The sequence below is a fragment of the Tauraco erythrolophus genome, chromosome 4 (genome assembly GCF_009769465.1).
Source record: "Tauraco erythrolophus isolate bTauEry1 chromosome 4, bTauEry1.pri, whole genome shotgun sequence".
Taxonomy (NCBI): Eukaryota; Metazoa; Chordata; class Aves; order Musophagiformes; family Musophagidae; genus Tauraco; species Tauraco erythrolophus.
In genome coordinates, this window is record NC_141468.1 from 85,985,861 (window position 1) to 85,999,411 (window position 13,551).

Below are 13,551 nucleotides of genomic sequence, written 5' to 3' on the forward strand. Positions count from 1 at the left end.
AGGAAGTGACACGGAAAGAAAGAACTACATCCTGGTGGTTTAGAGTGCTGGCCCATCAAGTTAAACAGTAATACCTGATGTTACTGTAGAGCTTCAAACAACAAACCCTCCCGTTAGCACAGAAGAAGAAAATTAGCAACAGAACGTTAAGGATGAGGTTGATTTAGCAACAGTTTCCACAGATGAGAGTCAGCAAGCAAATAACTTCCCTTTGTGTCATGTGAAAGCACAGGGAAACCTCTTCGATAACTTCTAGATTTCACTGAGTTCCTCTTCAGTTTCTGAGCGTGCGTGGGAGAGGAAGTCTGGCCATCCCCAACACTTTGAAGGAGAAGAAAGTAGTGCCAGACTAAAGTTTTTCTATTGTGCATCTGCTTATGTTCTGAGATGGCATAGGTGTGACTCCACCTGAAGGAGTCATGCAGTGTGAACAGCATTTGGTAGGTGAACGTGACAGGAGAAACTAGATGGACGATGAGAAATGGAGTTTCGCAGTACATCCTAGCTCATACCTCTAGTGGAATCTGGGTCAGGAAGCACCAAAGTCTTCCTTCAGAAAACTGGTTGACATCCTGGATGAAGTACACTGGTCTCTTTCCCATTTCCCCTGTGGAAAACGTGTGTGGCGAAAGGGCATCCGCAGAGTTAATCCCTATTGGTTTCTTTGTTGGTGCCCCCAAAGAAGAGGCCAAGAATGAAATGAGTATACGTAACAACAATCTCTTTGTGCAAAAAAAAAAATGTCCTTTCATGTTGTGGTGGAGCAATTGGTGAGGGACAAAAAGGCTGTTTGATCTGCTGCTTCCCACGTTGTGTTCGTCGTTTAATCGCAGGATGTTCTCCTTCCTGGAGGACGAGGCCAGCAATTTTCTGCACACAAATAGATCCTCTAATTACTGCATAGAATGTGTGAAATTTCTAATACTAATCAGCCAGAGCTACGAAATCCACAAGCTTTCTGAAGGATCAGTGGAGAATTCAGTAGGCAGAAAAAAAAAACTGTTAAAGGAGCTGTATAAGAGCTTCCATGAGAAAGGACCTTTTCCTTCGAAGCAAACTTACCCAGGGAATTTGCATATTGCTGCAACGTTGTGACAGATTTATTTTCAGTCTCGCACTTGGGGGTTTTAATGTCATTATAAATGATCAAAAATAATGATATGACTGCACAATGCAACAGTGTGGGAAGTACTGTATTAGCTATTACACTTAATTATTTAATACGGAAAACTATTCACGCGGTGTTAAAAGCCCAGTGGGATGGTGAACTGGGATCTCATTCACAACAGCATCGACAGCATCAGCAGCAGCATGAGAAGGGAATGGTGCCAGGGAAAAGTGACTTGCTCTCACTCTCAGAAGAAAAATCCCGATCCTCTATCACTTCATGTGAGGTCGTCCTAAGGGGTCCAAAGTGCTCACAAATAGGAATCTTCTCCTCAAGTGAGAATGATGCTAGATAACAGACTGTGATACAGCCCCTCTTCAGAGCTGTTCATCAGGTTAGGAAATTACATCTCCACTGCCACATGGTCACCTGGCTGAGGTCTAAGAGAATTGATTTTTCTTCTCTATCGTGCCTCTGGCTTTTGTAGGACCTTGGAAAATTTAGGTTTCTGCATTTCTGCTTCCCCAAGTGTAAAGTGAGAGTAACCATCCCCTTTTGGAAAGTTATGACTGATGGATTATGTGAAAGGAAGCGTTATTTTATTAGCTACTAATACATGTAAGCCTTTACTGAAAACAGAGATAACTTACAAAAAAAAAGAAACTATTCAAAAACCTATTGCTCATGCCTACTGGCCTGTTTCTAGAAGATTATGCCTTTCTTCCAGTGAGTATTCACTATTCATGTGGCAACCACATCAGAGCAGTCCATAGCCTTTTCCCATGGTGCATACAGAGACAGGGAAGCTCTTCCAAGTCCAGCCCCATATTCAAAATGCTGCTTCACCCGTTACTTGCCACTGTCTCATCTTCTGACAACAGTAAGTGGCTCTTCACTCTGAAAATGTGTCGCTTCTGTTCTTACAGGTTGATTTTTACTTCTTTTGAATCATTCGTCCCTGGGCTGGGATGTCAGTCCAACTTTAGAAGACTTGGATCTTAAACAGCAAAGACCATCCTTTTGCTCTTTTCATAGGACTGTTTCATGTTGCTGGTTTGGTTTATTACCTTCAGGAGTTATTTGTTGGCTCTCATCAAGACCTGTTTTTTCTAGACCTTGCAAAGTCTTTGAGCACTTACAACTTCTTCCTAATGGAATTTGACAGCAAAATTCTCATAGAATGCATTTTGTGATAAACGATCTGTTCAGGCATAGCAAGCTATCACATTCACTTTTCGGTCTTTCCAGTAAGGCTGGTGTTGATTTTGCTTCTCTTTGCTGAGAACACGTCTGGTTTCTGACTGCGAGGCAGTAATTGTTAAATGATTGCAGTGAAATTACTGTTCATGAGGAAAAGGGGCCAACTCCTCACAGGGTGTCACTGTGACACAACATACCTGTAGGAAAGTCGTGAATGTTTAGTTTATTTTTCTAGGTGGACAGCAGAATTTGTAAGAGAGCTTTCTGCTTCTCTGCCTCGATTTTCCTGCATTTATATCAAGGAGGCTTTAGGCATTATTCACCCTCCCTTCAAAGGCAGCTAAGAGCAATCCAGGCCAAAAATTACATCAGGGTCAGCTAGTTGAATCATCCGGTTTCAGCAAGTCTCACAGTTATCATTTCCTCAGGCTTTCTCAGCATGTTGCCTTGAAGTACCATCTTTGCAACCTTTAAGAGATGCTTCCATAATAAATGTTTCCATATTGCCTTTGCCAAGCTTCCTTCCGAGTCTTTGGAGGACTTGGAACCGTGATGTTGCACTTCAAGCCTGTCACACAGCTGAGTGCTTGTATACTACTAGACACTTTACAGTAAATGAAATACAGAAAGATGTAAGATAACTGTGCCGCCATAGGTAGGTGGGTATAGAAGATCTCATGGGACCATCTCGAAAATATAATTCTGGTGGAATGAACTGGGTTGCAAGATCTGGAAATGAGAATTCCCAATTCGTAGGACAGCTATGATAAAGACTTTTCGAGGCAGGTGTCTCCAACATTGTCAGCTATCAGTAGGTGTGGAGAGTGTAAGAAAAAGTCTGTTGTAACACAAGAGATTACATAGTTCCAGCCTCCATAAAAGTTTAAGTTTTTCAGCTGATGTCTTGGGGACCTTGGTTCAGGCAGTGTTTTTTTTTTCTTTTTTTCCTATGATGGAGATATTTGTCCACTAGAAGCACAGGTGAGAACCGTAATTTGCTTTAGGACTTGCAGGCTCTCAAAAAATAAGCAGAAGGTTGTCACTTTTAACCAGTAACAAGCTACTCCAGATTTATACCAGTGACCTAGAAATAAATATTTGGAGTCTTTTTCCAGATCACAGAGCTATTCAAGTGCTCCAGCTCCTTTGTTTCTGCCAAGCAGTGTGAAGCATGTCCAGGCAGGCCCTCAGACCCCAAGGGACACCTGTCTGCTTTCACCAGCATCCTCATTGTGAGAGTGAGCATGAAACAGAATGAGAGAGGATAAAGGAAGCATCATAGTTATTAAGAACCTATATTGGTCAACAAGTTAGTCTTGTTTTCTTATGGAGTGAGCAGAGAGAGGCAGGAGGCTTCTTCAGACCTTTGGAGCATTCTGGGGAGCTGAAAAGCTCCTCCCTTCACTCCCTGTCTGTGGCAAGATTTGACGGAGTACAGGGGGACCTTGTGCAATTCCCTGCAGCAGTGACTCGATACAGCAACTGGGAGGTGAACCGCAGGGAGTCTGTGCCTCAGAATTAATCCTTCAATGGAGGAGAGCTGGTAGATAGCATGCAAATAGGTGCTGTTTTCCTGCAGCCTGTCAGGAGCTCCAAGCAGCTGCATCCTCCACTTTATTCCTTCTCCGTTAGGTTCTGCTCCTTTCCCTGATTGCTGTTATGGCTCAGTGGTACCTGAACATAACAGAATTGGCACGTGGCACAAGTCTCCGTCTGGTGTCAGGAGCTGTTGCAGCTCTGTAAGGTTGTTCAGGACACAGGCGAATCCCTCCAATCTGTCGTGAGAAGGTATGCCAAGAGTCACGATACTGTCTAAATGTCATTTGATTCAACGCTGTTTTCCAACGAAACTGTCCCTTTTGCAAAAATACTTTCAGGAAAAGCCTTTTTTAGTGAAGTCTGAGAACTGACTCTTGCAGCTCCAAACAGCCTGCAGCATTTTCAGAAACAAGTTCACATACCCAGCAACCATCAACCAAACTACTAGTTCATCTTATTGTGCCAATCCCCAGTAAAGTCTGCTTTGGTGCCCTTTACAATCAGCAGGAAGTTTTGACTAAGAAATCACACTGAATATCAGGGTATCAACCCCTTTCTCTCCTTCCTATATACCCTTTCCAGCTGATTTAAGAATGATGATTCTTTTTTCTTGATTTAACGTGTGGGTTTATTTCAGATAAGTGGCAGCAAAGTTCTCCTGTAGTTTGTTTTCCTTTTAGGCTGTGTAGTTATCCAGATGTCTTATTTTCTCCTCCTCGGTGCTTTGTTTCTGTATTCATACATAGATACACGCATGCACGTGTGTCTCCCTTTTTTCCTATGACATTGCAGCATCTTCTTCCACTGGGGACCATCTGACCTGCATTCAGGTCCCACCCATTGAATATCCTTGCCCCTTGCAGTGCTCTTCATCTTTAGAGGCTTTTCTCTCAGAGGAGTTCGTTATATTTTGCCAGCCACCTTCCAGGAGGCGGAAACGAAAACCTGGGAGTAAGCAGATAGATCATCATCAATTAACACACAAGTGATCCTGCAGGTCCCACAGGGCTGGATGCTCAAAACCCAGCCAGTACCATGACTCAACAGCACCCTTCCCCTGAGGGTTTCTGTGCCTCAGTGTATATGTGTAGCTCTCTGGCCACCAAATGTTCTTATCACGGGCCCCAGGTGACTCTGAGCTCAGACCTTCAGATAGACTCCAGTGGGCAATCTTTATAGAATCACAGAATGGTTTGGGTTGGGAGGGACCTCAGAGATCATCTAGTTCCAACCCCCCTGCCATGGGCAGGGAAACCCTCCACTACACCACTTTCCTGCTGTTAATGAGGTTCCTCTGCGTTTAGGATCTCATATTCACAAACAGTAAAAGAAATGGTCTCCAGAGATTTCAGTGGCTCCATGAGTACCAAAACAAAGCCTAGCTTCTTTGCTAGCTAATCTCAGCAGCTAGGAAACCTACAAACGATTGGCATAGTCATTGTGAACTACTCCAATGTCTGCTCCCCTCACACAAATGAGATTCCATTCCAGTCTGCTACTGCGTGTTTATGCTCAGCCTCTCATTAACTTATTGATCCTGTGATGGTGCACAACCTTTGCTACCTTTGGGGAAAGAAAAAAAAAAATGAGAGGGAAACGTGCTCTAATGGTGGGACTATTTCATGCTTCCTGAATATTCAATCCAATCCTCCTGGTCTCTTTCTGTCCTCCTTTCTCCCCAAAAGCTTCATGGATCTCCAAAGACATCCCACAGGAGAGGGTGACTACCATTCCCCAGTAAGGCCCTGAGGCTGCCATTATGTGACATGTAATTATACGGCTAAATCAGGGTCGAGTGTCTCCCTTTAAGGGTAAAATATGGTATTACACTCTAAATTCCTGTACTGCAAAAACAAACAGTGCCATCAATTCATTTCCAGTCAGACCTCCACCCCCTTGGGAAAAGTATACAGAACTTTCTGGTGGGAAAAATAGTTTGGAAATACAACCTCTTTATTAGAGTGAAAGCTCTTCCTGCATTCAGCTTGTCTTTCGTGAGCCACCCTGGTACACTCCAGTGAGGAATGTGGCTTGAAAAGGTACTTTGAGGTCACAAAAGGCAAGTCCCCAAGGGGTGTAATTCCCTCTCAATGTATACTCCTAACTCCTGACAAGATTCTGAGGTCTGATCCAAAGCTAAGTAGCCACATGGCCGTTTGTAGATAAATGTCTCCGAGAGAGTGGCTTTTTAAGGTAGAATTCCATTACCTTACACACAGATGAAGCGTCTATGTTCTCTCTTTTCTTTGAGCTCTCTTACTGTGAATAATATCTTCCTATTTTTCACCCTTCTGTTTGAAACACAGAGGGAGCAGGTGAGGAGGAAAGGATGGTTTTGAAATTCATGTGTTTCCTTAATTCAACACTGGCGTATTGGATGCGGGGTTGAGTAAAACTGCATTCATATCCGTGGTTCCTCTCTCTCACTCATCAAAGAGGTCCAGGAGGAAGAGAAGAGCTCTCTGAGTCCACCTTACAGCCACGCAACAACATGCCACGGTAATGCTCTTTCTGTGATCTCAGAGCAGACCAGCCCATGACTTTCAAGCAAGGAGCTGGCTGGTGAGACTCAGCAGAGCATTCCAGGAGAAAGAGCTCACAGTGTAGATCTGGAGCAACTCCAGAGAAGTTAGCAAAGTGAATCCCAATATGCTGTGATGTCCCAAAGGTCCAAAGCAGCTATTTGTGATAGCAAAGAAGAAGGGACCTTTTCTTTCCAGGCCTGAGTCTCTCCTGAGATGTGCCAACTGTGTCAGTGCACTGTCGTTACTTTGGCTGGGGTTGCATTGTGCAGCTGGGAGCAAAATTTAATTCACTGGCTTCAGTGGTCATCTGAGGACAGGATTTGATGCTGTTTGTCACCTGGGTTTTGTACCAACAGCAAATGCTGTTTTACCAGCAGCAGTGGCTATTGGGCTTCATGTCTGGAGTTGCTCAGTAAAAATAAATCGTGAAATTATGAATCTGGTTTCACCAAAAACATTCATGCAGTGTGATGCCAATCACAGGAAATGTAACCATCACCACGGATTTAAAAATAGATAGGCATCATTTTCAGGGGCAAAACCTGAACAACGTGTTTTGGATTTTCACCCTTGCAGCTGCCCAAAAACAAACTCTGGGTTTTTTTGGAGTTGTTTGGGTTCCTGCTGAAAACCTTAATAGTTCCTAAACTAAGCAATTTAGAAGGAAATGGAAGATAGCCATGCTCTTGAATGCATGTATTCATTTGACATGTGAGCAGTGCCACTGCCTTCAGCAGGACTGTGCACATGAACAGGGGCAGGAGGATTGGGTCCGTTGTCTTCTACTCCGTTCTCTTTGATCCTGCAAGCGTACTGTCTGCCAAGGTCGCATCAGGCTGCAAAGGCGCTTTTCGCCGCTCTGTATGATCTGTGTCTGTCCTTTATTTATTCAAAATGTGTTTGCCTCTACAATTTAATCTGCTACTCTCTCCCTCTCCTTCCTCTTGGTCAAGCCTAATTACAGTTTTATTCCAGGTCCATCTGGTTGCTAACGATGCTGGACATCACCACTGAATTCATTCTAATATTTGTTGTGTATTTTCTAGGCTGGACGCTGAATAATAATATTCTCTGAATTTGCTTTTGCTCCTGTTTCCTTCCTCCCTGTTGTAGCTAATTGCATAGTAATGCATAGCCATAGGATGATGCCTCCTTCCAGTGCAGATCTGCTAAGAGTTGCTCTTTCAGGCTGCAAAATAAAGGTGGTTTGGGGTTTTTTTTCTGGTTCTGAGGAGATTTCAAAGTCCACTCTACCAGCTAGTAGCTGGGCAGCGGCTTTCTCTGCTTCATCTTTTTTTTTTTTTTTTTTTTTTTTTTTTTCCATTTTTCCTGCCCCAAACATAACACAGTTTATATCTGTGAGTCTCAAAGCATCCCGGAGACAGCGTTTCAGCGATTAGAAAGACGCTTTTGCCAGTGCCTCCTCCATGCTGTCGTCAAACTCACAGTAATTTCAGGTTCCCAAGCCTGGCTTATGCAGTGCCAGTGCTGGGATTTTTAAAATTTATTTTTTTTTCTTTTCTCCTTTTTGCTTTTTGCAACACTGCCTGGGAACACAGACTCACACTTTACCCATGACCTGACTCTCTGGCTAAGAATAGCAGTCGCAGTGCAACTTGGGTTCAGTCTCACTGGAGACACACTGCAGCTGGGAAACAGGGAGGTCAGATTAGCCCGTGCTCACAAAACCAAACACATAAAAGGAGTACGGAGGATTTTGTATATTTGCCTCCTTTTAGGGACTGCAGAACAAAGGGAAGAGGTTGGCCCAGGTGTTGAATCAGCCAAGATAAGTTTTCTTTGCTCGTCACATTGACTTGCATAGGAAGTTTGCATACAGAAGCTCACCTCCTGGGCCGAACAAGACCTTTTCCAAAAGGGTCCTGTATCCTTATGGCCCATCCAGCCAAAAGTCATGCAGGATGGGGACAGCAAGCAGTGCTGGTTAGCACTTCCTGAGCCCTGCTTAGGACGATAAGATATTTGAGACGACCCCCGCAGTAATTCTGCACAGCATAGTGAAGGTGTGCGTTTAGCACGTGTTGGTGGATCTGCCACAGCTTGTCCTGGACAGCTGGTGTTGCAGTGATGCTGTGACACTGTTTTTAGCACGAGTGAGCAACAGGTCTCACTCTGAGTGCATGTTAAAGCCGAATTTGCTTCCATTCTTACCCTTCTTGGTGGGCTGCGCCAGCACATGCTACATTCACACCTTCCTTTTGTGGTTCCAGATGTGCTTTCAGAGTGACAAAAATACCAGTCCTGCTCTGTATTTTTAAGACAGGAGCTAAAGCTTTTCTAATAGGAACTGTTAGGCTAATGACTGTCTTGGCTAATGACAGCCACTCATTGTGGCTGGCTAAAGATAAAGGTGACACCCAGCAAGGTTTATATAGCACACGCACAGCTCGACTGTGCCCTTTGCTCCATCGTGATACGGCAGCCAGCTGTTCCCAGCGCAATTCCCGTTGCATCTGGAACACGGTCTGGTGGATTGATGTTCACACTGGCAGAAGGGGAGCCGTTTTTTGAAAGAACCCTATGACACCATTCCTGTACTCTTCCCCCAGCCAATTCTATGCCAAATGGGGAAGGGTGCTGTTGTTGCTAGTAATCGGAGATGTCTGGAGGAGCTGGTCCTGCAAGCCCTACTCCTGGGAGCAGCCATGCTCAAAGTGCTCTACGTGGCTTCCCTTCACCCCCCGTCCCAGTCAGAGGGGAGGGGTGGCTGCCCTGGGATCACATTAGCTGGAGAGGGGCTGCTGACAGAAGTCAGGGATCCCAGGACTGGGCTACAGATTGAGACGCAACAAGTAGACTTAAGAGGAAAACCCCTTGACGTGTCAGGGCAGTAATTCTAATGGTAATTTTGAACTGTTTTTGTCTGTCTAACATTCCTTTTTAATCCCCATCCTGCCTGCCCCTTCCTTATGTAGGGTTACTTTAGTGATCCTTGGAATGTTTTTGACTTCCTCATCGTAATTGGCAGCATTATAGACGTCATTCTCAGTGAAACTAATGTGAGTATTACTCTACCCTCCCCAGGATACCACCACCTCCTCCTCCTCTGCTGTTCCTTCTCTCTTTCTCTCTCTCTTTCTCTCTCTTTTTATTTTTTTCTGGGTTTTTTCCTTCTAGTCATGCTTTTATTGAACTTGCCGTCGTCCTTCTCCTTCTCCCAGGGAAAAAAAAAAAAAAGGAGGGGGGGAAATGCCTCCTTCTTTTTCACTTGTCATAGCTCGCCCCAAGGCTGTGACTGGTGAAAGCGCACAGAGTTTGGGGTGTGTGTGCTTTTTTCCCCTCCAAAAGGTAGACATGCTTGAGTGTAACTTTCTGACTAACCAGGCTTTTGTTGATACCCTCCATCATGTGAAACGTTACAGAGGTTTGAGCAACCAATACTGTAGAGTGGTAAGAGACTATTTAATATGCCCACGTAACCTCTTTCTTTTCTTATTTTTTCCTCTTCTCTCCCTCTTTCATGCTTTTTTTCGTTTGTTTTGGTTTTTTATTTTATTTTATTTTACTTTTTCCTTTTTTTCCCCTCTTTTCTCCCTTTCCCTCTCTCTCTCCCTCTCTCATTCTTTCTTTCTCTTCCTTTCTCTCTCTTTCTCTTTCCTTGGCTTCTCTGCCACATGCAGCACTATTTCTGTGATGCATGGAATACATTTGACGCCTTGATTGTTGTGGGTAGCATTGTTGATATAGCAATCACCGAGGTGAACGTAAGTAGCTGGCGTCTGTCCATGATCGTGCCTGCTCTAACATTCATTTGTCTTTCCCGGGTTCTTTTTTTTTTTTCCCTTCCCCTTCCTCCTTTCTTTTGAGGTTTTTCTCAGAGCTTTGCATTTAGTTTTGAAGCTCTCTCTCTCTCTCTTTTTTTTTTTTTTTTTCTTGCCCCCTTTTATTCTGTTTTAATTTTTGGAACGACTTAAAGGACTTTTTGACTGTTGCATTTTCTTCCCTTCATAATCCGCCTGGCATGAATTAAACTGTATAGCAGGAAAAGTGATGGGAAACGTGGAGTGTAAGTGAACAAGCTATTTGTGCCATGGGAAGCTGCTAGAATAGTCCCAGGCCAGCACTTTGGTCTACCCAGTGTTATGCTTTGCTTCCCATGGCAGTTCAATACTCTCCACCCCACAGATATCTAAAGGTCAGTTCTTTCGAGGTGGAACTGTGGGAACCAAACCAAGAATCCTCCCTGTGCCTCCTCACCCAGGCTTCCTCAGAAGAAATAAAGAACAAATCATCTCTGTTTAGAGGAACCTGCTCCTAATGTTTAGTTTTCTGATTTGAAAAAGGGTAGATAAAATTAAAAGAAAACAGAAAGCCCCCAAAAAAACTAAAGCACCAGAATTTCAATGCAGTTTTTTCGGTTTGGAACCCAGTTTTCTCCATCTCACAAATTCCACCAGCACAATTGACACTGATTGGCCCCACTGGTGCCCATCTCAACAGGCGGGTGAAGGATTGAATGAGCCACGGAGACTGAAATGAGCAGCTGGTGTTCAAGGAATAAATCACATCAGGCAAACTTTTTCCTCTGTCTTTTTTTGGAGGTGGATGGATACAGATTTACAGGATAAATAGACAAAGGACAGCCAGGAAGCTCACAGATTCCCAAAAGAAAGACTACAAAGGACCCAATGGGTTTATGAGCACAGACACAAATTTCACTGCAAAATCCAGCTTAGTAAGGCCAGGAAAACACAGAGATTGAAAGGAAGTTGCTGTAAATATGTTAACGAAGAGCAAATCAATCATGAATTCGCAAAATGATGTGGCTGTTGAGTAAACGCTCCAGCTTGGAATACTGTAGAGGCAGTTTATCACAAGCAAAAAAGTGGCAGCAAAGTTTTCACTCAGTGTTGTGTTTAGGGAAAAATGTAGGCAACATTTTGAAAAAAATCAAAATGTCTTACTTTGAACTTTCCGAACAAAATGTTTTCGTATCTTGGTTCTAGTTTAATTTCTGTTCAACTTCAATTTTTCAATTTTGAAACAAGGACATTTATCCAAGTTGTAATATTTTGATTTAGAATAAATGAAATGTTTTATTTCCTTGTCTTTCGAGAGAATGGAAAACAGTCTCTAACTGAAAATGAACTTTTTTTAACATCTCTTAAATGTCCTGATTTCTGTTCCAATTTACCCCAGAATGTTGTAAACAATTTTAGTTAGCCTTTTACTAGACAGAAATTAGGATTGGACTGACTTTGTAGAAGGAAGTTACAATGATCAGCAGGCTGAAGTTGTTAATTTTAAACAATGAAATTAAAGCCTCTTTTATGCCACGCTTATCACAAGAAAACTAAATGAGGAACCTGGCAATAGCCTTCAGATTGTGGAAAAGTTCAGTTCTCATCCATTGAGGCAGAACTGTACATGATAGTTGAGGAAATAAATACAGTTAATAGGAGATAAATTATGCTAAACTTCAGCAAGACTTTCCTGACTGGTGTATTTAAAGCCACAGAAAAGTCTACCATGCAGAAAGGAAGGAAATCCTTGTGTTTCGCTAAATAAACGGAGGTCTATCATAGCCAGAAACTCTGTGCTGGAGGGAAAACCCAATGGATCCTTTTGAAGAAATTCCCAGTAACTTCCTATAAATGAAAGAACTTTTGACATCATGGTTTCAGACACTTTGATATACATCTTATTAAACTTCAGTCGTCTGAGAGAAAGACAGCCAGGCTTCCTCTTAGAGTTAGCGGTGAGAAACGCACACCTCCCCGAGCCAACTGGTGCCTCCCTGTATGTGTCCATGACAGGGGAAATGAATTGCTCTTCGGAGGTGCCCATCCAGTGACTGGAGAGTGTCTGGGTCTGTTAGGTTTGTCTAGACACCCAGCTCTCAGAAGCTAAATTTAAGCAGGATAAATCACATTCATTATCAGCATGTTGTTGAGAAGGTCACGCCGCTGCTAATTGTGCTGCATTCAGGTCTTCAGTCTCCAGGGCTATCCATACTGGTGTGCTCAGTTGCCACTGGCAAGCCTCCCGCTCTTTTCCATTCCCCATCTGAATTCAAGTTCATGTCAGCCAAGGCCCAGAATCCAGTTTTTGGTTGCAGAAGTCTATGAAAAACGAGAGTGTGCCTCTGTCCAAACAACCGTCACCTGTCTTTGTTGAGGAGGCCGCAGGAGCAGCCCTGACTTTTTCAGGAAGGGTTATGAAGAACATTTCATGGTGGTCCCTCTGTTTCCTCTAAAGAATCCTTTCCTTCTATACAGTTTTGACAGATTTCTGCACACGTCTTTCTGTTACCTGGCATGTTTAAATCTTCTCTTTTTATCTAGGCAAGTCCTTTGCTACTAGTTTCTAATGTTTGTTACTAAAAACTTGCACAATCTTTCGATGCACTGATAAATGAGCAGCACCTATGGATGGAGTTTGTTCTGAAATGTTCTGAAATCCCTTTGCACTTGTAACCCTTATTGAATAAGAGAATGTTTTGTATGTTGGTTTGTCCTGTCGGATTCCCTTCCCGCTAGCAGCACTTGATACGTTACATCTGTAGCAGATGGGCTTTGGAAGTAGCAGCCCATCTTGGACGGACGGTTGTCACCTTCCCAAGCAGTGTGAGGCAGTTTTTCAGATACACTTCTCCCCTCCTACTCAGGAGCTTGTGGCTTTCTTGCTGTTTGTGGGTTTGAGCAAACCCTGCCTTGTGTTTCTGTACACTGTCTTGTCTTGTTCCAAGAGACCTGGAATCTGAAAAAGGAAGAAAAAAGAAACCCTAAAATGCCAATAAACTCCACTAATTGGAGATGTTTAGCCTGGTCAGGTGCAGGTAAGATGTTTCTGCCCGACTCCTTAGAAGCTGAGAACATTTGTGGTAGAGTCTTGGAAGGTGCTGCTCTGGGAGCTAAGGGACAGTTGTCATTGTGGTCAGTTAGGGAGGATGGAGACACCTAGCACAGGTTAGTTTGACATGCCACCATAGACATGAAAGCCTGAAATCTCTGTGGGGTCCACCAGATGTTTGCACTCAGGAGAAGCACACCCAGCAGGTGCTGAGCTGCCAGAGCCATGGTTGCGGTGGGAAGCCTGACTGACGGGCTCCACAGTGTGCGTGTAGGTGCACCCTTGCATCCATTTGTGCAGTTCCCCATGCTCTGTTTTTCTCTTTTGACAATTATTTTTGTTTCTTGAAAAGGAATTTCCCAGACC

The 13,551-nt window shown here is 43.6% G+C and overlaps 1 protein-coding gene across 2 annotated transcripts in view; it reads left to right on the plus strand.

Moving 5' to 3' along the window:
- Nucleotides 1-13,551, plus strand: part of CACNA1C (calcium voltage-gated channel subunit alpha1 C) — a 493,329-nt gene that overhangs the window by 431,878 nt on the left and 47,900 nt on the right. For both annotated transcript variants that reach the window (XM_086610632.1, XM_086610633.1), the window contains 2 exons: nt 9,309-9,392; nt 10,014-10,097. In XM_086610632.1, the coding sequence (XP_086466758.1) occupies nt 9,309-9,392; nt 10,014-10,097 (168 nt within the window). The remainder of the gene's footprint in view (nt 1-9,308; nt 9,393-10,013; nt 10,098-13,551) is intronic.